At 38.8% G+C, this 23,866-nt stretch overlaps 1 protein-coding gene and 1 long non-coding RNA gene across 3 annotated transcripts in view; one reads left to right on the forward strand and one right to left on the reverse strand.

Annotated features, from left to right (window-relative positions):
* COL5A2 (collagen type V alpha 2 chain) overlaps positions 1-23,080 on the forward strand; it is a 138,455-nt gene extending 115,375 nt beyond the window's left edge. For both annotated transcript variants that reach the window (XM_077882988.1, XM_077882986.1), the window contains exons 36-54: positions 1,575-1,628; positions 1,847-1,900; positions 2,339-2,392; positions 2,810-2,917; positions 3,035-3,088; positions 3,616-3,669; positions 4,341-4,502; positions 5,101-5,208; positions 6,349-6,456; positions 7,819-7,872; positions 9,816-9,923; positions 10,451-10,504; positions 13,226-13,333; positions 13,714-13,767; positions 14,803-14,910; positions 16,943-17,234; positions 17,971-18,158; positions 20,467-20,706; positions 21,371-23,080. In XM_077882988.1, coding sequence (XP_077739114.1) covers positions 1,575-1,628; positions 1,847-1,900; positions 2,339-2,392; positions 2,810-2,917; positions 3,035-3,088; positions 3,616-3,669; positions 4,341-4,502; positions 5,101-5,208; positions 6,349-6,456; positions 7,819-7,872; positions 9,816-9,923; positions 10,451-10,504; positions 13,226-13,333; positions 13,714-13,767; positions 14,803-14,910; positions 16,943-17,234; positions 17,971-18,158; positions 20,467-20,706; positions 21,371-21,517 — 2,109 coding nt within the window. In that variant the 3' untranslated portion in view covers positions 21,518-23,080. The remainder of the gene's footprint in view (positions 1-1,574; positions 1,629-1,846; positions 1,901-2,338; positions 2,393-2,809; positions 2,918-3,034; positions 3,089-3,615; positions 3,670-4,340; positions 4,503-5,100; positions 5,209-6,348; positions 6,457-7,818; positions 7,873-9,815; positions 9,924-10,450; positions 10,505-13,225; positions 13,334-13,713; positions 13,768-14,802; positions 14,911-16,942; positions 17,235-17,970; positions 18,159-20,466; positions 20,707-21,370) is intronic.
* LOC144304449 (uncharacterized) lies at positions 1,512-13,617 on the reverse strand. The gene is made up of 4 exons (XR_013371357.1): positions 13,541-13,617; positions 12,736-12,881; positions 9,737-10,015; positions 1,512-1,925 (listed from the first exon to the last, which is right to left on the reverse strand). It is a non-coding gene; the product is annotated as an uncharacterized LOC144304449 (long non-coding RNA).
* Positions 23,081-23,866: the final 786 nt, after the last annotated feature.

Below are 23,866 nucleotides of genomic sequence, written 5' to 3' on the forward strand. Positions count from 1 at the left end.
CATTGATTGTATTAGCTTTTGATAAGGAAAATAAAGTAAAATACAGAAAAGTTTTTAGTTTTTAGTGGTAATTATCCCTTTATTCTTTTTTTCTTTTTCTGAAAGTCTCCTTAAGGGTGAGCAAATTATGAACATGAGATGTTTCTCGCCTTTGGATTGACTCTAATATTTGATTTCGTATTTCAAAAAAAGGTCTAAGTTAATCTGGCCTATTGTTTGTATCTTATGTCAGAGATGGCCTGTGGTGCATAGTGAAGCAGTGCAGTGCTGGTTGAAGGAGTGTTGCATTAACAGTTTATTTTAAGATGAAATCTGAAATAGGTAGCTATTGTTCTATGAACTGACTTTGCAAGTGCAGTGGAAGAGAAACAGGACGTAAACAATGACTGCTTTGTTTTCAGTCAGGACAATACATTGCTTTAGGGAGGAAGCAGAGCAGACCATTTGTTGTAAACTCATACTAAAGGGAAAAAAATGGACGATGTGTTTTCTCTGTAAGAAGAAAAATGGGAGAATTTAATCAAGTGATCTTTATATATAATCCAGTTCTTTGAGGAAATATATTAGGTAAATTATTGAAAGAATATTGTTCCATTATAGATCTAGAGAGTATAAGATCACGGTTTTCTCGTGTTCTTAGTAGAATATAAATTTAAGAAGTCATTTTTATTCCTTAAATGCCTTCCATAATACATACAAAAGTTAAATTACAAAAGAATATATGTGGGCCGCATATGAAGAGGCAATGCACATATAATAGAAAACTTGTTCTGGAAAAGACTCTAATATAGTCCAGTTTAAATTTTTTTCTTAAGATTTTATTTATTTATTCATGAGAGACACAGAGAGAGAGAGAGAGAGGCAGAGACACGGGCAGAGGGAGAAGCAGGCTCCATGCGGGGAGCCCGATGCGGGACTTGATCCCAGAGCCCCGGGATCACTCCCTGAGCCAAAGGCAGACGCTCCACCACTGAGCCACCAGGTGTCCCTAATAATAGTCCAGTTTAAAGATTGTGACCACATTTCAAGAAGACCCGGTTTGAACCCTTGTGTGATAGCTCCCTAAGCTCTGAGCATAAAGAACCCCAACCACAGCGTATTTGGGTAGTTGCACTCCTTGTAATCTTAGGAGAATGTAGAAAACTCAATGCTTTATCACAGTTTTACTTAAAAAAAAAAAAAGTGGTATTTTGTTTATATAATTTAAGAATATGATATTCTAGACAAAAGAAGAAAAACATTTTTCAATCTATACTCAAATTTCAAAATTAAATAGGCCAAGAAACACAGAAACATTGTAGAAGAATAGTGTTAACTTAGAACTAATGTTTTGAAGATGGTATGATGTATGGATGAGTTGAGGTGGATGAAAGAGATTAAAGCATTTTGTGGAGAGAATCCAGGAAATTGTTTTAAAGTAAGTAGAAAAATCTTAAGAATATACACATTATATATTTATTATAGACAACGTTTTGCAAGAGCAGCTAAGCTGTAACAAAACAGTTCCCTTGTTTAATCATGGAGCATTCCATGCATTCCCGTCTTCAGTGTGCCTGTGTTCTGTTCATTGACAGGGTCTTCCCGGCCCCTTGGGTCCTCCAGGTCCTGCAGGTCCCACTGGAGAAAAGGTAGTATCGTAAATTTCCTATTTTGTGGGCTCAGGATCAGGAAGTCTGTATGATAGCTCTTCCACATAGTGTTCTCTGTTTCATAAAGTGTGGTGGTTGGGCCAGGTCGTCTCAGCGCTCTCTCCCCTGTCTGCCCTGCTCTTCGTGCTCAGGGTCCTCCAGTTGCATTATATTCTGCTCCCGCTTTGGACAATAACCATCTAACATCTGCTTTCTAGGGTGAACCTGGCCCTCGAGGTTTAGTTGGCCCTCCTGGCTCCCGTGGCAATCCCGTAAGTGGCAGTATTTTGATGTGTTCTAGAAGGGGAGTGAGCAGTAAAACAGTGCATCATTTTGTCTTGCTATTTATATAAAACCACGCCTGTTGCTTCAGGCTTATTTATAACTTCTTAGTTTTCAGCATTTACTTCTCTCATTAAACTCAAAAACTTACCAGTCTGTTATTTCTATGCAACCTATTAAATCTAGGTAAGTAGCTCATTTACTTAATAATTAAGAAACCTTTTAGAGACTTCAGACCTTGGAAATTTTGTTCTATGGCCCTAGGATCTCTATATCAGCCTAAAAGTCTTCCTCAAGAAATACATCTAATTCATCTATATATACATTTAAAGACACCACAAATCTAAATGTAATATAATGGTATTTTTAAATACTGTTTCTATTTAGAGTAAAGTGTGAAAGCCACAGTAATCTTTGTGTTCTCCTAGGGTTCTCGTGGTGAAAATGGCCCAACCGGGGCTGTTGGTTTTGCTGGACCTCAGGTATAATTTTCAAGTATCTCTAATTTACAGCGAACACTCTTCTTGTTATAGCAATAAATTTACTTGATTATCATTGTCATATGTATTGAAGGTACAACATCAGAGATGCTGGAACGTTTACAGTTTTCTAGGCAATATTCTCATTTTTAATTCTTTCATGACTGCCACTAAAATGGATGAGTTTGCATTATTTCAAATTTTATACTTATTTGTTGTTATAAAAATGGGATGGGATGACTTATTTGTTCAGATGGTCTTCAAAGATCTCATTAGGGAATTTTTTTCTTCTGAGCTTCATGTTGATTACAAAGCACCATTTAAAAATGTTCGGTTAAATGATATGTTAGTAATAATTACTGTGAAATAACTGGTCTATAAGTGTTATAATCAATGGCTTATTTATTACAATTGATACAGGGTCCCGATGGGCAGCCTGGAGTGAAAGGTGAGCCTGGCGAGCCAGGGCAGAAGGGAGATGCTGGCTCTCCTGGACCACAAGGTCTAGCAGGGTCCCCAGGACCTCATGTAAGTGAAAAGAAAAACAAAACCAATAACTTGAGTCATGTGCCCAATGTTTAGACTTTGTGTTTAGCCCATCTTGTTTTACTATAAGTGATTTTTTGTTCATTTCTTTCTATGTAGGGTCCTAATGGTGTTCCTGGACTCAAAGGTGGCCGAGGAACTCAGGGTCCACCTGTAAGTTGGTTTGAAGTTCTGGGAATTACGCACAGCTAGTCACAGACCTCTAGCACCTTGTGGCCATTTTAAAGTTAATCTGAAGTTGTAACAAATTTTTATTTGTATAAGTAAACTGCAGTGGAAAGGGCACTTAAGTGGGAAGATCTGAGTTGCAATTAGTTTATGATCTTGGAGACCCAGCTGCCTCACATATAACATAAAGAATATATTACCTGCGGAAGAGGTAATGGATACTGGGAACAGCTCAACAGAACTCTGTTATGCAGATTAATGTGATGCTAGCGCTAGCCCTGAGTATCCTGGTAGACGTGCAAGATAAATGGAAAGTAGAAAGAGAAAACTAGTGTCCTTCCTACCGGTTAATTCAGATCCATTCTAAAAACGTAGGATACAAGAAAAAAATACATTGTTTACAACAATGAAGGGGATCTGAAGCCTAATATCCCTGTGAAAAAAATAGATCCCCAAAAGTGTATATAATTAATAGTTATTTTAAAATTGCTTATATGATACTATATTTCTAGGGTGCAACAGGGTTTCCTGGTTCTGCCGGCAGAGTTGGACCTCCAGGCCCTCCTGTAAGTCAATTCAGTAACTCAAATCATTGGTAATAATCGCATACACACACATGAGAATACACAAAAACACACGTATATACACATTATATAGATAATATATATTTGAGTTATTGTTTATGGTTTTATTTAATCCTTAATAGTTAGTTAACCCATGTTAACAACCATTATCCTAATAATTCATACGTACTGGTATCCCGTCATAGCAAATTTGTCTTTAATCATCTAGTGTGTTTTGGAGTCGCTTATTTACAAGAGCATTTGAACCTCAGTGCTTGACTACTATTCCATTTGGATACTAAATTCTGATGGTATTGTGTGCTAATAGCCATTTCCTTCAGTTAGGAAGCATCTCTCTGAAGCTTTGTTTAATGTTATTCTTTAATGATAAGATCTGGTCAGACAGAAAAAAATGTTATATATGCATTGATGGAGCAAAGTCTTAAGAACTTTGAAAATCCAAGTTAATTTCAGTATACTTTCGATATTAACTCAAAGGCAATTGCAAATAATTTAGATTTCTTTTCGGGAAATGAATCTGCAGCTGTGTTTTGTTTAATCTTGTTTAAATCTACCGAATGATTATCTAACAGGAAAAATGGACCTGAGGGGCCGTTGCATTAAGGGCTCTAATGTTGCTTCCACTTTGCCCCGCGGTTTCTATCTTCTACTAGGGAGCTCCGGGACCTGCGGGGCCCCTAGGGGAACCTGGGAAGGAGGGACCTCCAGGTCTTCGTGGGGACCCCGGCTCTCATGGGCGAGTGGGAGATCGAGGACCAGCTGGCCCCCCTGGTGGCCCAGGAGACAAAGGAGACCCAGGAGAAGATGGGCAACCTGTAAGTTTGGCATCTTTGTTTTTGGCCAGCTCTAACAAAGATATTTACCATTAGAAATCTGTAATAGTCACTGCCACAGAGAAACTGTTTATGCATCAACCTGGCTACTCTCATAAATCCTTATGCCATATATTTTTAAATTTATAATAAAAATGTAACAATAATGCCTGTGGTGTTCAAAAACTAAACAAGAAAACACTCTTTGTTAAATATCCGTGCTGTATAGAGAAGTGTTTTTTAAAATACATTATTTTATTTGATATCTAAGTATCTCAAGCACTAATGTGTGTTGCTAGACTACTATTTCTTTATTTTAGAAATTTCTTTGTCTTTTCAAAAAGAAGAGAAATCTTTGCCTAAATAGTTAACTCTTTTATTCCTTCAAAATTCACAGTACTCTTCCAAGTTTCTCAGAAGCCAGTGAGCCACCTTTAAACAATGTTAGGGCTCTGTGTGGAGAATAAATGTTGACTATTCATATCTTACAAAACAGAATTTTTTTCTTGTACTGAAAGACCAGTAGAGCTGGAATCTGAATCTGTTCCTTGCATAAGGTTTTACCCTGGAGAATTCCTAATTAGTTTATCCTTGAAATTAGGGTCCAGATGGCCCCCCTGGTCCAGCAGGCACTACTGGACAGAGAGGAATTGTGGGCATGCCAGGGCAGCGTGGGGAGCGAGGCATGCCTGGCTTGCCAGGCCCAGCGGTGAGTGGCCACGTTGGTCAGCATTTCAAGTGATTATTGCAATATAATTTGTAAAGAGAGAATTTATCTCTTTTTTCCTTAATAAAGTCTTTCTTAGATACAAACTCTGACTATCTTAAAAACCTTTGACTTTGAATGTCAAATTCTTTTCTTAAGAACCTTGCAAAGTCTTTGAAAAATATATTTACTTAACTCTGGGACCAGAGAAGTAGACAAATAAGGATATGGATTTGGGGTGATTCTAAATCTTTCTTTAAAGATTAAAAGTACTCACAGAGCCAGAGAAGGGGGACAATCTCCTCGTGAGCAGCTAGCCTCTTGTTAAATCAACATGTTAATGTTAACAAAAGCATCTGTATTTCACGGTTCAGAGGGCAAGTTTTCATAAATCATCAAAGGGAAGGAGTAGTTGAGCCAGAGCAACATTGGAGGTGAAAGTGGGGTGAGCTATGAAGATGGACTCTGACAGCACTCTCCTTTTCCCTGGAGCGTGTTAAAGACCTCATAGTCCCCGGAGTGTGGATAAAAGTTGGACTTACTGTTAGCTTTGAAGAGATTGAATATTACTGCTGAAAGTTTACATGCTTGTGGAAGAAAAATGATGTTTTTATATGGAATGTAGACAGAGAGGTGTCCTGCTGGGACCTTGGAACTGGAAGAATGTGGGTAGAGATCTGAACTCGCAAACCAGGAGTTAGGGGGTATCCTGTTGTTACCAGAAGTGAGCCACAGACCCAAAAGTAACACCTCCCAATGTGACAGTGAAACCCAAGTGCCGGGATCCAGAAATAGTGAGTCGAGAGAGCGGGAGTGAATGTGGATGAGCCTGTCTTACCAACGATGCAGGTTCCAAGAAAGCAGCCAGGATTGACCACAGGGCATGGGATTGAAACCCAAAATACACACCTGAGGTGGTGGCAGAGGGCACTTCCTGGTCCCTCTGGTATGTCAGAATGAATGTGAGAAGGGAGCTTGCCTCTAGGAAGGTGCTAGGGTGACAGGAGGTTTGGGATAGTGGATAATTAATATTATAGAAGGAGGGACTGGAGTGCTATTTGAATAAACAGAGCCTTTCTGGAAACCAGCTTTCTTACATTTCTTCGGAAGTGGTTGATTGACCTACTTATACTTTTATTTCAGGGCACACCAGGAAAAGTAGGACCTACCGGCGCACCAGGAGATAAAGGTCCGCCTGGACCTGTGGGACCCCCAGGCTCAAATGGCCCCGTAGGGGAGCCTGGCCCTGAAGTGAGTGCCACAGAGAAAATTATCCGGGTGGCATGGGGACAATATTTCTTATATTTAGAAATCAATTCAGAAATTTAGAAATTGTGCATTTGCCTTGAAGTTTTTTGGTGGTGTTCTTTGCTTCCCTGGAGAGTTGTGTAAATGACGACAGAAGGAGAAGGAAGTAAGATGGGTGTCTTCGCACTGACCTTCATCTGGTCTGGAGCCAAGTATTTTAGTGGATTTAGGTTGTTACCAAATTGTTTTGAAGGTGAACAGACACAGTAATTAATCTTTTCTTGTTATTTCACTCTATAATGGCATATTTCTCAAAATCGCCAAGTTTTGTGGTAATAGGATTAATAGAACTATTACAGCTTGTGAAAAGAGAAAAGTAAGGTGAGATCATTCTACCTAAATATCACTAGAAGGTAACATCATGCACGTCATGTTCCCTTAGGCTCATCTGAGAGGAAGTTAATGCTTGAAAGGTGATTTGTGAAGTTATAGGTTGGAATCTCCTCTGTTCTGTGCTTTAATGAATAAGTCACCAGACAGTGTCACATTTTCTTGAAACCATACCTTTCAGAGCAATTTTTGATCAAATGATAAAAATATAGTCCTGAAAAAAAAAATCAAAGTAATATAGGGAGAGAAGAATGTATATTCTAAAAACTGTTATTTAATATCTAAACACGATTGTTTTAAAACTTTAAGGATATTGTTTGGCTAAGCTTAAGATACGAAAGGGAGGAAAACCATTTACTGATAATACAAACCACAAAATTCCAAGAATAAAATTTCAAAGGATTTGAGGTTTATCCCCCCTGTTTTAAAATAAAAAGTAGAAATGAAGAAATTTAGATTAAGTGCAGGACGCCTGCCTGAGTGCATGGGGGGCTTCCCTGGTGTGGCCCTCCCCTGGGGCTGCCTTCCCGGGCCCACCCTTGAAGAGCAGATTCAGTGTTGTTCCACACAGAGCACGGAAGGACCCAGATTCATAGCAGGTTCCACGACAGTTTTAAAGTCAAGCTGCCATAGTAAATGGAAGTTCTCGATGCTTGAGTGTGGGATATGTGCACAGGGCAAGGCAATAACACCGCACTTTATAAGCACTGTATCGTAAGTGGAAAATGCAATGTCTTCAATAAAACTGTATTAAAATTGGCACTAAAACAAGTAAGAATGTGTTAATAATTTTAGAAGCAATTCCAAGCAGTAGAAAAGATGGCCCAAGACTTTCTTCTACTAGAATTTCCATAAGTGCTGATTTACACTTTATAGAACAGAGGTGGAAAACATGCTGTAATTTTTCTGGCGCTTGGAATGAGATTTTTGTTTCATTACTCTGTTAACTCATTTCTCAAATATGATTCTTTATAGGGTCCAGCTGGTAACGATGGTACTCCGGGACGGGACGGTGCTGTTGGGGAACGTGTAAGGGCAATTTCGCTGATTAGAAATGTGCACTAATGTAAATTTGAAACCTTTGTAAGACTGAAGAGTAAAATTTGCCCTTTCTTTCATAGCTCTGGGGCAGTCCTGATTTTTCTGATAGTAGCTACCTTTTTTTAAGGTCATTATTTAGGTAAATGAAATGAGACTTGAGTACACAGCAAAGTGAGACGGCATTTATTATTAATTGTAGGAAAGCAAATTGCTTTCATAGCTGATGTAACATGAAGGCTTTGGATACAGAGGAAGTAGTCTAAGTGTCACACTCATTCACAAATATATGGAAGCAGAAGCATCGCTGTGTGACATCTAAATTTCTCTACTCATCTCCTAAAGTGAATGCCCCATGAGAAAATAAACCAGGTGGCTTTCTGCCTGTTACATATCCCATGGTGTGTATTAAATATCATGACATATGCTGACCTGAAAACATCCCCAGCCTCGTCTGAAGGCCCAGTCCCTTTGGGGTAGTCACATGGTCGTCTTAGACTGCGTATCAGTCCACGGAAGGCAAAAAAAATCAGTCCCCCGATTTAACATCTGTTATGACACACTGGCTCTGCTCACTTTGCAGCTCATCATGTGGCCAAAAGGCCTGTATATTCAGACAGACTTTGCCGGGAAGCTCGATTCCTTAAGCAGCCAGCAGTGCAGCCTTGAACAAATTTCCTGAACCTCCGTTTTCAAATAGTTTAAATACGATTAATACTTGCATTCAGTAACATGTTTAGAGTATCTAGTAGGCACTCGAAGAGAAAGAGTTTTAAGGCATCTTGAGTAAGCCCTCGCCTCATCTGCCATAAAGCTAGGGAACGCAGATTCTCCTGGCACCTGGGTTTCCCCCTTGGTCAGCATACATCGTACAAGGTAGTGGTCTTCAAAGATTTTGCTAATGTGGTCCCTGGTATAATTTTGAAAATCTGTGAACCCCTATGCACAATTTAAGTTGCCATCACATTTTATTTTAATCCTAAGTTTAAATAGTTGGAAAAGAGGTAATCATTGGTAAAGTCTAAATGTGTATGTGCTTTTAATACATTTTTTTCAAACTCATATTTGCCAGTTTTGCTTACCTGATGTATCATATGTCTGTTCTCCAGCCGAATTGCCAGCGTTTATCCCGGTTGCCAAACTAACCAGTCAAATTAAGACTTAATTTCTGTCAGCAGAATAGGTCTGACTTCATTTTTCAAGTCAAATAATCATGACAATACATATTCATATAGCAATTATCTCACGTCTGACTTCCCGAGGAGACGAGATTTGGAGCCTTGTCATAGTTGGGTCACTTGGATAAAATAAGGAACAGCCTCTTTCTTTCCAAGTATCTCGTTGCTTTATTCCCAAGTGAACTCTGCGTTCTAGAAAAGTCCATAGAGGTGTCCCTCCCCGGGGCATTGCACCATAGTAAGATTGTAGAGAGATTGGAATACTTTTTCTTTCATAAAATGAGAGAGGGGTGATTATTAAAGAGGAAATAGGGAAGGATACTTCAGGTCAGTTGTCTGAGAGAACACATGTGGAATTGAAAGTCTAGAAAACGGGTTCCTTAAATTTCTCCCAGCTCTCACACTCTGGAAAGTCTTTATTTATCCCAAGTGAATGGATACTCCTCTTGAGGACTCTTTGGTGTAAAAAACACGCTAAATTCTGGAGGTGACACTGGTATACACTACAATCTTGACTGTGATGGTAGTAGGGTGAGAGTGAGGGGAGGGAGAACTGGAATTGGGGAAATATTCTTTTCAGTTTGATTTATTAAGAAGTAAACATAAGTAAAATATTTAAGAAAAATATACGTTGAAATATGAAAATAAGGTTTTAAAAAAGGCATATGTTTTCTTACTGCGAATAGCATGAGGGTATAGAATGCCGCTGTTTGATGATAAATATGAAAAGAATAATCCCATGGTTATTCTCTTCAGGGTGATCGTGGAGACCCGGGACCTGCAGGTCTGCCGGGCTCTCAGGGTGCCCCTGGAACCCCGGGCCCTGTCGGTGCTCCAGGAGATGCAGGACAAAGAGGAGATCCGGTAAGGAGACCCAGTTTCATACCGACAGTTACACCTCAGGGAGCTACATGTGAGCCTGGACTTAATCGTACACGCACCCTGGATCAAGGACTCTAAACAAAGAATGATAAACAGTCAGTTATGACTTAAATTGTTGTTAATCTTAACAGAAAACATTTGACTTCCACTAGATATTCAAAAATCCTGATGCTTTGAATTTCATCATCTAACGATGTTGGGGTGTATAGGAAATGTAATACGTGTGCATCATGTTAAATTTATGCTAGTAATGTCTTAGCATAATCCACTAAGGAGGATCGTCATTCAGTGAAATCAGTTAATAAAGTTGACTAAAGAAGTGTCATCGGAGTTGTAGTGAGCACATTCTTACACCTAAGGACATTTGGTTTGATTTTAATCCATTAGCCATAAGAATATACACAGGGATATACATAAACCATATATAAGTATCCAACTTACCTATTTTTGAATTATGTATCTATATGTAATATTTTTTACATACCGATTTTTGTGAAAATTTCTTCTAGGGTTCTCGGGGCCCTGTAGGACCACCTGGTCGAATCGGAAAACGTGGCTTACTTGTAAGTAAAGTAATTATTCTTTAAAAATAAAAATATTCTCATATATACACACACATCTATTGTATGTACATGTATGTGTATATGTATATGTGTGTGTATATATATATATCCTCAAAGGAGCACAATTTAAGATTCAAAAATGAAGATTAAAGTATTACTTTAATATCCAGAAGTTTGTGTTTGTTTTATAATTTTAACATATGTCCTCTAAATTTAACTGTGAATTCTTTCAATAGTCAATAAGGACTTGTGGAGTCACAGGTTTCTCTCAAAATAATAGGAATGGTGCCCTTTTATTTTAGAGATTTTCCAAAAATCACATAGGAAAATGGGCTTGAAATCTCTTTGTAAACTTGAAAAGTGCTAGTCAAATATTTTATATTTTCAGCTAGACTACCCTGCTCACGTTCTAATCTTTTTGCTTTTACAGTTGCTTCCAGGTTAATGATTATTATATAGCTGTTTTACTGCGAGTGAATCCTCTCTGACGGGCAGCCTGTTAGCCATGTTCCTTTCACACTTATAAAAATTAATATCTATAATGATGAAAAAATTATAGCGTTAAATTCATGATCTATTACTAAATCATAATTCTCAGCTTTGATTTGAGCCTAATCGGAGACAATTTCAGTTATATGGTGTGTCAAGTGAATGATTTTCTAACTACTTACATAACAATGTGGTTTATTTTTCATAATTAAATGAATTTTAGTTAATAATTTAAATAGGTGCTTTCTGGTTTGGTTTATTTTCAATTATGAAATTCTAGGACATCCCAAAATAAAAGAACCTCTCTAACATGAAAACATTCAGGCTGATTTTAGTATTTAAATTTGTATTATTATATAAAATACATAAAAGTGAGATCTACTCTTATTTTTATTATAAAAAGATTCCCATGCTGTTTGACAGTTAGGATGTCCAAATTAAAAAAAGAGAACTAAACAAAATAACAAACTAATAAAAAAAACTAACCCAAGAGCCAGTATATATTTGAGGATATTTTCCATTCTCCTAAGTCAGATTGATAGTTTGAATTATCTTTTAGGAAAACCAAAGACAACAGAAGCTGTCCTCAAAGTAGGTGACCCTATGCCTCCTGTCCAATTACTGTGAACCCCTAGATCCCTGGTGCTTTTCTGAGTCCCCAAGACTTAAAAACGAACAACAAACAAAAAGGCAGCCCAAGACCGATCAGATTGATCTGATAATTTCTACCTCTTGGCATAGCTACTATTCCACAAGAAGATGCTTAATTACTGCTTTTTCTTTAGTTTCTCAGCATCAGGATAGATGGATTTGGGTACAAATATTGCAGATATAAGGATAACAGGCATTTCTTTGTGTCTTCTTTAAAGGAGAGTGCTTAATAATGATATTCCTCTTCTGTTAGCTTGAGCAAGACTTTGCCAATTTTTCATTTCCCCCAAGTTTGAGATACAGTCGGCACATAACATTATTATAGTATGTAGCACAATGACTGATGTACGTATATGTTGTGAAATGATTATGACAATACCACAGAAAGTGTAATTAGCAGCCATCATCTCACATACATGCAAATTTTATTTTCCTATGGTGAGAACTTTTACGGTCTACTCTCTTAGCATATGGCCACCTTTCTAATATATTCTTGGGGGTCATATCCAGTTAGCTTATCTACATGTGCAAACTTAATAATCATTCTTTTCTTAGAGGTAACGTAAGTAAATAAAGACTCATGTTTTAGTTTAAAAGAATCTGTGTGTAGGGCGGCAGCCCAGGTGGCTCAGCGGGTTAGCGCCGCCTTCAGCCCAGGGCGTGATCCTGGGTCCCAGGATCGAGTCCCACGTCGGGCTCCCTGCATGGAGCCTGCTTCTCCCTCTGCCTGTGTCTCTGCCTCTCTGTCTCTCTGTGTCTCTCATGAATAAATAAAATCTTAAAAAAAAAAGAATCTATGTGTAGTGGCAATATTTTTGCATAATGATATCAGAAAATATGTGCAATACAGTCTTTGGAAAATGTTTCAGATAGGTTAGGTCAAACTTAAAAGTGCATCATTTTACTATGAATGCAGGGCAAACATTTAAAAAAGTGAATCTGTAGGAAAGCCTTATTATATATCTTATGTTTTTAGTGATCACGCCTTCATTCCTTAAGAAAAAGAGACAAAAATTTCTCAGTCCGATTCAGATAAGTAGCTATGTTAGTTCATACAGTTGCCCCCTTTCCCTCTGTGGGATTTCCATTACCTGTGGTTAACAGCAGTCAGGAAGCAAACGATCCTCCTCCTGACATGTCATCAGAAGGTCAGTAGTAGCCAGACACTCCGTCACAACGCCTGCGTCATTCACCTCGCTTCATCTCATCACGTAGGCATTTTATCAAATATCACATCCTCACCAGAAGAAAGGTGAGAACAGTACAGGAAGACAGAGAGAGAGAGAGAGAGCGGCCACATCCACATTATTATATTGTTATAATTGTTCTATTTTATTATTCATGATTGTTAATCTCTTAATTCGTGCCTAATTTATAAACCTCACTCTGAGATATGTATGTATAGGAAAAATGTAATGCTTATAGCGTTCAGGCTTCCACTGCGGATCGTGGGACGTGTCCCCCATGGATAAGGAATCCTTGTACGGTGTTCACAATTGTAGTAAATACAACTGTAAAAATTAAAACTGTAGTAAATTATAGTCTCACCAAGCAATATCCACGCCATGACCCTCTTTCTAGGGACCCCAAGGACCTCGAGGTGACAAAGGTGATCATGGAGACCGAGGTGACCGAGGTCAGAAGGGCCACAGAGGCTTCACTGGTCTTCAGGGTCTTCCCGGACCTCCTGTAAGTATTACTTGGCTTCCGTGTACAAATATACTAGTATCTTGACGTGAACATTTATTTACCCATTAGGTGATTGCACTTTTTGTATCTTTTCATTTCAAAGCATATCCTGGTGAATATTTAATTACCCAGTTATCCAGGATAATATGCCATTTATCAGCTGTGATTCTGTAGGAAGCAATAAAGCAAAAGGATAGATAGGTGTACCATCGCTCCTGCAGTTGAGGATCCGCCGGCTCACGTAGGTGTTGGAGAGATGGGCGACTTGAAGAAATCAGCGTTTGCTGCGAAAGTGAATGACAGCACGTTTTTAAAAGCTGAGAACGGCAAAATGTGGGTGTAAACATTTTGGCAACAGTTTTTACTTTTTTCCTCCCTAGGGTCCCAATGGTGAACAAGGCAGCGCTGGGATTCCTGGACCATTTGGCCCAAGAGTAAGTAACAAAACCTACTAAGTTGCAGATACGAATAATAAGGCCCTTGGTAAAAATAAATAAATAAATAAATAAATAAGGCCCTTGGTGACATAGAGCTAGGGCTTGAGGATCATTTTTTATGACATTGAATCGGAGTCAGCCCGGGTTCTCTGGAGCTCTGATTCAGCAATTCCCTTTAAGTAGAAATATTCCAAAATATGATATATTGCTTCACGAGCCCACATTAGAATCTTTTACCTACTAGGTATATGCTGATCTATTACTTCATCATCTTAGTCTGTGTTCATGGAAATTTTATTGAACTCCTTGAGAAGATATAATAAGACTTACCATGAGGTACAAACAGGTTTTGAAGCTGGATACCTTCCCCCACCCCCTTTTAGTAATTGAGATAGTTTCTCAGAAGTGGTTTGCATAAGGCTAATTCTGAAGAAAATAATAAAATGAAACCAGGATTTGCAGCTTTTAAAGATTCTACATTGGTGCTAATGCTGCCTCCAAAACGTCATTAATGTCTTAGGACAATTGACAGACATAATTACTTAGGAAAATCATTAGAAAGAATTTCCACTATGTCTAAATACAGTGTAAACAAATCCTACATAACATTGAGAAGAGTGGTATTAATATAAGTAGGATGTGATGAGATCCTGGAGAAAAAGCACACAAATTTAACTTCTATTAATCACTCATACCTTCTGTCATTTTCTTAGTCCTAACTAATTAGATTACTAATTAACTTTATAATACATGAGATTTCATGAAACAGCCTTCTTCCCATAAAAGCAGATGACCAGTCCATTAAAGTTTTTGCCTGATGCTGTCTTTTATGACACATGGATGATGGAAAATTCATGTGTGATCAAACAGTGAACATGAAGGATCCAGGACCCCACTGATTAGTCATCAGGACAATGAACGTGAAACCACTGTGATAGCTCTGTAAGGAATATAGTTCTTTGGTTAGACAGTCCTTGCAAAATGTTTTTTCATAGAATCTAATCTAATCTAATCTAATCTTGTTTCCGGCAGGGTCCTCCAGGTCCAGTTGGTCCCTCAGGTAAAGAAGGAAACCCTGGACCACTTGGGCCTATCGGGCCTCCTGGTGTGCGGGGCAGTGTCGGAGAAGCAGGACCTGAGGTAATTCCAGAGGGTTGCACGCACAGAGCACTGTTGGTTCCTGTAGCCTGGATTCTACCCAAGGAACCTCCATGAAGCCTGGTGGACAGGAGAGTTAAAGAACTCTGGAGGGACGCCCGGGTGGCTCCGGGGTCGGGCGTCTGCCTTCGACTCAGGGTGTGACCCTGGGGTCCTGGGATCGAGTCCCCCATCGGGCTCCCTGCATGGAGCCTGCTTCTCCCTCTGCCTGTGTCTCTGCCTTTCTCTCTGTGTGTCTCATGAATAAATAAATAAAATCTCAAAAAAAAAAAAAAAACCTCTGAAAACAAACGTAGGTGTCCAACAAGAGCTTGTCTATATAAGTAACTCTTTCAAGTATTTTAAGACAGATGATTCAGAGTATATAAAATCAGAGTCCAACCTACCAAAGCCTTGACTTCATGTGACACCAGTGAGAGAAAATAGCAGGTTATGATTGTATTTATAATTAAAGTTATGAAAATGTTGCTTTGCTTTAAATGCCAGCAAACTAAATGTGAGCTTTGATGAGTATAGTCATTCATGAAAATGCTGGAAAGCGAAAATATTAAAATTAAAGTTTTTCTCTATTAAAAATGGCATTCAGAAAGGATTTAAATTAAAACTTCTTAAAAATTCTAATAGTATTGACTTGGGAGACATGAGGAATTTGGGAAACACCCTCCTATTTCTGCCATACGCATGTGTACATGTGCATGTGTTGTTTAGGAGTTAATGTGTCTCATTTACCTTTCCCTCCTTACTCTATCTCTTCCCTTTACTGATATTATCATTAAACTAAATACTTATTATTTATTATATGGATGGAATAGCCTTGTTTTTCCTATGGTCAAGGGCAATATCTCCTGTCTAGCTCTCTGAATGGAAAACAGCTACAGAATTGGAATACCTCTGACTTATGTGGCTCTCGATTGACTCTATTCTATGCTTCAGTGCCCCTTAATGGAAAAAAATACATCTTTTCCCCTAAACAGCATAAAGGAATGCATAGAGCCATGATATGACCTGAAAGGAAAAACAAACAAGCAGATTTAACAGGCTACTGAGGGAGAATCCAGGTTGGCACTGAATTTTGAAGCAACTTGCTCAGAGCCCATAACAGGCGGCAGGGCTGGCGTGGAGCTCCAGCCTCTGACGGCTGGGACCACGCTCTGCGCATCGGATGTGGAGCAGGCGCCTCTGCAGGTTGTCCCCGATGCCCTCAAGTCCTGGGCTCTTCCTTGGGAAACTGCAGAAAGGATCGATAGTGAGAATCCACTTCCAGGCCTCTGCCACTTTTTGTGCTTATCTCCCTATGAGTCCAGTAGTTCTTTATGGCAAAAAAGTAAGGGAGCTGTTTATTTTTGTTAATAAGAAGACCAAAGAGAACGTTTCACAATTTTGTTTAGTACAGAGAATCTGCTCGCTTCGGCAGCATATATACTAACATAGTACAGAGAATCTTAACTTACAAATTAATGCACATAAAAAGATATCCTGCACTTTCCTCCATATTTGGAAGTAGGGGAAATTGTTTCGGGGGTGTTTCTTGTGGGTATTTCCCTGATACAGACGTGAAGCCTTAGAGAACCAGCACCCACAGCTCTTCTGCATCTCCTCCTCCAGCTTCTGCCCATAAATCCTTTGGAAATATTTCAGTGTGCCTTGCCCCAAATAGTTTAGAAATGAATCGACATGTCCACACATTCTTAACATGAAACGTATTGCATCTTCAAGGTAAACATTGGAACAAATATTTTGTGCTTTGATTTTTATTGGTCTCAGGCTGACTTGCAGGTGTGTTGGCTGATAACAGTCACACATCATGTCTCATCCTGGGAGAGTTACAGGAGTAGGCCACAGCGCAGCCCTCCAGGTTTAAAAAGTCTGAGGTCACAGATGTGTCAGTACCACCAAACTGGGACAGCGCTTTGTAACCCCCAACATAGGTACCGAGTCCCATTGATGCTTTGTGTCCAGATGAAAAAAACCCAAAAAATCTGTTAACTGTATTTCTGATTTTTTTTAAAATTAGGGTCCTCCTGGTGAGCCCGGTCCCCCTGGCCCCCCGGGGCCCCCTGGCCATCTTACAGCTGCTCTTGGAGACATCATGGGCCACTACGATGAGAGCATGCCAGACCCACTGCCAGAGTTCACTGAGGACCAGGCTGCTCCTGATGACAGAAACAAGACTGACCCAGGGGTCCATGCAACCCTGAAATCACTCAGTAGTCAGATTGAAACCATGCGCAGTCCTGACGGCTCTAAGAAGCACCCGGCCCGGACTTGTGATGACCTAAAACTTTGCCATTCTGCCAAGCAGAGCGGTGAGTAGGCGCCTGCCCATTCGGGTGGAGCCCGTTGTTCCTGATTGTGTTCTTGGCCACATCCCGAAACGTGGTGCTGAGTGAGTGACAGACTCAAGAGGTGACAGGACCAGCGCGGCACAGGCTATACGTTGGTGGTGGGGACGGTCAGCGATGTGACCGGTTATGGGGTGAGAGGATCCGTGTTATAAGAGAGGACCAAAACAAAAACAAAAAAAAATAAGAGGACCTACTCCATTAGTGATCCAGTTTCATGTCATTTTGGAGATAACTGTTGGCATTCTAATTGTTGCTCAACTCATTTACAGTATTGACGATACGTTATTTTATTAGATTCTAATTCTATTTTGCTTTAAAAAGTTGGCTTTCTAAATTTAATGAGAACACATCCATTTTGGCAAAGCCACTTCATTATGGTGACTCGTCTGTCTTTGGTATAGCTCTCTATGTAAGACGGCGATGGTGGTACTTCATCCCCGGGCATGTTTTGAGCTTTAAGCACCCTCCCGTTGTGGCACAGTACGTCAGAGCAGTGCCTGGCACACAGGAAGCACTCAGACGGGTGACATTTACTTTTTCTTCAGCTGTAGAGTATTTCCTAAACTGAGATACTCTGTCTTAAAAGAGTCCTTCAACAATGAGTTCATACTTTTCAAACCATCTGTTAGCTCTTTGAGAGACTCATAATCTTTTGAAATTCTCTTTATTTAGCATGTATTTTTATTTTGGAAAATAGGTGAGTACTGGATTGATCCTAACCAGGGATCTGTTGAAGACGCGATCAAAGTTTATTGCAACATGGACACAGGAGAAACATGTATTTCAGCAAACCCATCCAGCATACCACGTAAAACCTGGTGGGCCAGCAAATCTTCCGACCATAAGCCTATTTGGTATGGTCTCGACATGAATAGAGGATCTCAGGTAATTCACAGTCCTTGCTAAAAACTGTATTCTTTGCTTTTCATTATTTATTGTACTTTATTATTTATTTAAGACCATGCTATCATTTTTGACCAGATTGATTATTGCATAAATAAATCTTACTACGAATTATATTAACAAATTTTGAATGATAATTTCCCCCTCGATGCAATGTGGAAAAGTAATCATTTTTACTCTTAGTCCCTTTAATGCATGTGACCCTGGCTGTGGAGTATACTCAAAGGGATCTTGCCACAGTTGAAAAAAATTGGATTATATGGGGCGGGTGGGGGGGGAACCTCAGTGACTGGCGCCTGGATCTCTTGCTGACTTTGTGACCTCAGGAAGTTGCTTAAACTTTACGAGGCTCAGTTTTGCCATTTTAAAGTAAAAGTGATGGGGCGCCTGGGTGGCTCAGTTGGTAGAGCATCCAATTCTTGGTTCCGGCTCGGGTCACGACCTCAGGGCCCTGGGATGGAGCCCTGTGTGGGGCTCTGCACTCAGCAGGGAGTCTGCTTGAGGATCTCTCTCCCTCTCTCTGCCCCTCCCTGCTCATGCATGCGGGTGCATTTGCTCTCTCTCAAATAAATAAATAAATAAACCTTTTAATAAATTTAAAAAATAAAGTGAAAGTGATCATATTTATCTCACAGTCTCTGGATGAATATAAAGAGCTTAATATAGTATCTAGTTCCTGATAAGCTACAGATAGGTGTTAGATAAGTACCATAGTAGTATTTTTAATGATTCACTATGTAAGCTTTGTAGTATTATTTAAACTTAAAGCATTTTTATAATTACAGTTGCTCCTTGAACAACACAGGGGTTAGTGATAAAAATCAGTCAAAAGTCTGTGCAGTGAGAAATCTGGGTACGACGTTTGACTCCCCCAAAACTCAACTACTAACAGCCTGCTGTCGACAGAAAGCCTTAATCCATATTGTAAAGTTGGTTAACACATATTTTGAATGGTGTATGTATTACATACCATATTCTTACAATAAAGTAAACTAGAGAAAAGTAAATGCATTAAAAAAATCACAAGGAGGAGAAAATACATTTATAGTATTGTACACTGAATATACTGAAAAATTCTGTGGATAAGTGGACTTACGCAGTTCAAACCCTTGTTCTTCGAGGGTCAACTGCATAGGGAGTCCTTAAACATTTTGAAGTCCAGTCTCCTTTAGGTTTCTTTCATGATCCTGCAGTTAGATTCTCACCCAGCCTTGCCATTTCCTGTTGTCATATGAATATTTCATTCTGGGTCTCCTTATGACACCGTAACTGCAATTTTCCTCTCACTTCTGCTTCTGATCTTTCCTCCGAACTCATGTTCATAGCAAACATGTGAGACATTATGAGTATATATAGGATACACTAAAATCTACCATTACTTTAATGAGTAGGAGAATTTTAAATTTAGATATACCCAAGAGAAATGTAATTTAGTTAATACAATATGTAAAAGGCTCAAATAGGAGCACTGAAAGTAAAACTCAAAGAGAAGATGAGCAAAAAGGAGTCTGTAGGAAAACATTTTTGATTATCTGTTTTTGTTAGCTAGCAGAAAGTTTGTATTTCATACTTCCTGTAAGTATGGACCAGTGGATTTTAAAAGCTGCTAAGTCAGGGGGATCCCCGGGTGGCTCAGCAGTTTAGTGCCTGCCTTCGGCCCAGGGCGTGATCCTGGAGTCCCAGGATCGAGTCCCATGTCGGGCTCCTTGCATGGAGCCTGCTTCTCCCTCTGCCTGTGTCTCTGCCTCTCTCTCTCTGTGTCTCATGAATAAATAAATAAAACTTAAAAATAAATAAATAAATAAATAAATAAATAAATAAATAAATAAATAAATAAAATAAAATAAAATAAAATAAAATAAAAGATTTTAGGCCAGTAGTTGAGTCCCAGTTCTTATTATAATCAGCAATAAAAACAGTGAGTTACTTTTGATACACAATTGAGCCAGTGTTCAAGTATAACTTCTAAAAAGCAATATCTAAGATTGTTTAAACAAATAGAGAAGCAGATTTCAAAAATACTTACACTTTCTCTGATGAGTTATAAATATCATTGGTTTCATTACCATTTGGTTGGAGTAGTAAGGTTTTTACTTGTGAGTATTCATAGAAGTTTCAAAATATTTTATATATAGGCAGAGTATGTTGTTAAATGAAAGAATAAAGGTAATATTCCTTAAAACTGATGTCTGAAATCACACACACACACACACACACACGCACACACGGGGACTGTGAGACCCTTCAGCCCTTCAGCGTTTCAGATAACAGAGACTCTTTGTTTCCCTAGTTTGTTTACGGAGACCATCAGTCACCTAATGCAGCCATTACTCAAATGACCTTCTTGCGCCTTTTATCAAAAGAAGCCTCCCAGAACATTACTTACATCTGCAAAAACAGTGTGGGATACATGGACGATCAAGCCAAGAACCTCAAGAAAGCTGTGGTTCTCAAAGGGTCAAATGACTTGGAAATCAAGGCGGAAGGAAATGTCAGATTCCGATATATTGTTCTTCATGACACTTGCTCTGTAAGTACTTTTGGCCTCTACTGATCTGATTGAAGAAGAAAATTTATTTTCAATAAAAATACCGTCACGGTGGAAGTGGGGCAGTTTTACCCAGTATGTGATTATGCATGATAGCTTTGTTTACCCTTGTCCTGGAGGGTCAACTTGGATGTGTCTTAGTACGCGAAGCATGGTAGAGATTTTAACACAAAATAATTAGCAAAGGACCTTGAGAGTCGACCCGGCTCTTGTGCAAACTCCCTGTGGTTCTTCCACAAGTCACTGTATTTAATCTCAGCTTAAAATTCCTTGATTCTAAAACATATAATCGATCTGAGATACCTTTTATGTTTTTCAGATTTGTAGGTTTCCTCACTTGCATATGTAGATGCAAAAAGGGAAAATACTTAATGATGAATGATAGTTTCATTTGTGCAAAGCAAAAAAGTGCTCATGATTCGTGTTAGTGACCATCGGGGAAGCTGTAAAAGAACAAAAGGCATTTCTTTGAGCCCGTGCCTGCCAGCCATGCCAGTGCCACCTCGATGGTAGCAGTGCTCATAATTTTAAGTATTGCCCTAAAAGTCCTTGCTTTCACATTATAAAATTTGGCTTTGTAGTTTGTGTCTACCATCTTTGGAATAGTTTGTCTAGACTGTTAACCCATGGCACCATTTAATTCCAGAAACGAAATGGAAATGTGGGCAAGACCGTCTTCGAGTACAGAACGCAGAATGTGGCGCGCTTACCCATCGTAGATCTTGCCGCTGTGGATGTTGGCAGCACAGACCAAGAATTTGGCATTGAAATCGGGCCAGTTTGTTTTGTGTAGAGCAGGCCAAGATACATTGACCAAGAGCACCACCCCCGCCACCAGTGACCACCACCATTCACAAGAATTCTGACTATTTGAAGCTGATCCTGAGACTCTTGAAGTAAAGGCTAATCCCGCATCAGCACTGTATATATGGTCCTAAGTGCCTGGCCTCCTTATCCTTCAGAATATTTATTTTACTTACAGTCCTCGAGTCTTAATTGATTTAAACTATTTTTCAATACACCAGTTTAGGTTTAAGACAACCGATGATAATGACCACCTTTTTAAAAAGTAAACTGATTGAATAAATGAATCTCCGTTTTCTTCAATTTATTTCAATGTAATGACAAAGTTGCTTAGTATTTATGAGAAAATTCTTCTTCCTGGCAGGTAGCTTAAAGAGTGGGGTACGTAAAACCACGATACGTGTTTATTTCACTTGGCTGTAGTTTGAGAACTAGAAAGTAGTGCCTTTTGTGACTTCTCATTTCCAGATTATCAATTAAAAGTGAAATCCAAAATATTTATCCTTGTGACTGAGACCTACACGCATGTCTTGATATTGTTTACCATAAAGACTCTTTAAAGAGAACTTTGAAAAAATGTCAGTTTCTCATGGTCTTAAATGGAATTTTTAAGTAGCATATATTCAATGGAATTTATGGAGAACAAAGTGACCTTAAATTTTTGTGAAGGGTGGCAACCTCAGACTTTTTTCTCATTCAAATCTAAAAGTACCTTTCCCTTTTGACTCAGTCTATCAACATATATAGAAGTTACATGATTAAACATTGAATACATTTGCACTTTTCTTGTTTAAGAAGACATTGAATGCAAAATAATTTACACATACAGTTTCATAAACATATGTCCAGGACCCAAAGTCGAGAGTCTTCCACATGTACAATCTCCTCATCCTGAAGCCTATAACGAAGAAAAAGATTTAGAAACTCAAGTTGTGGAGCTGACTCTAAGCAAATGTGATGATTGGAATTAGAACATTTGATCTTTGAACTCTCATAGGAAAAGTGACCCACCATTTCTTAGCATGAGCTACCTCATCTCTAGAAGCTGGGATGGACTTAATACTCTTGTTTATATTTTAGATACTAAAAGGTGCTATGCTTCTGTTTTTTATTCCAAGACTGGAGATAGGCAGGGCTAAAATGTATTATTATTTTTCCTCTAATGATGGTGCTAAAATTCCTTCTATAAAACTCTTCAAAAATAAAGATGGTTTCATCAATGCCACTTGTGAAAAAAATAATTGTTAGACTGCCCACTTCTGAAAGAAGGAGCGTTGTTCCAGTGCCTTTTCATTGTTCACCTGTCCTACCGTATCTGGAATGTTATGTGATACTTGCATGTTTCCTAGACCAGAACGTGTAGGTCCCCTTGTGTCTCAAGGTTTGTTGTTTTTTTTTTTTCCCTCCTCGATTGCATTTGTTGGCTCCATTTTTATTTTTTTCTTTAAAGATAAACAGCTGGGACCATCCCAAAGGGCAAGCCATGCACGCAACTTTAGTCATGTATCTCTCTGCAAAGCATCAAATTAAATGCACGCTTTTGTCATGTCAACGGTTTTCGTTTTGTGAGATTCCTTTGAACGTATTAGATCCGTTTTACTTACGATGGTGAAAAGTAGAGTGTTGTGTTCTTTTTTGCCATTTGTTTAAAGGACAAAATGACGAATACCTTCCATTGTGTATATAATGGCTTAGAAATGAAAATCAATTTTCAACATCACCCACGAAGGCAACACGACACTAATTATCATTGTCTTAAGCCCTTGAAAATCTCAGGGTAGTATTACTGATAAAAAGAGAAAAGCAACTGATTTTTCATTGTTGAATAAACTGATAATAAAATGTATGTTTCACAGTACATCACATATGAATTTAGCCTAAATGATTTGGGTTTTATTTTCAATAGTTATTTCACAACATTGTTTTCCCCCAGATTGGTTTTTTTTTTATTTGAGCTGTACGTCTTAATTTGAATATTTATGTACCTGAAGGCATCTGTGAGTTTTGTTTGTATTAAAACGTCCTTCAAGTCCAACCTGTGCAGGTTGTACAGTTCAGATAGATAAACCAGAAATAATAGGTGGTGATTCTCTTAAGTCAAAAACACTAACAATCTCTGGCTCTAGAAATACCAGCTCTTAGTTGGAGCTCAGGAATGAAAGGTTGACCCGGACCATCCCAGCCCTCAAATTATCTGAGTTCTACATCCCGAGGTCCCACAATGCCCGTGGACTTCTTTAACCGTCCAGCTGATCCCTCAAACTCTACGTGGCCAAAAGTGAAATAATCTACATCTGGGAGGGATTCTAGCATTCATTTATTACTAATTTATTAAAAA

The sequence above is a fragment of the Canis aureus genome, chromosome 34 (genome assembly GCF_053574225.1).
Source record: "Canis aureus isolate CA01 chromosome 34, VMU_Caureus_v.1.0, whole genome shotgun sequence".
NCBI lineage: Eukaryota > Metazoa > Chordata > Mammalia > Carnivora > Canidae > Canis > Canis aureus.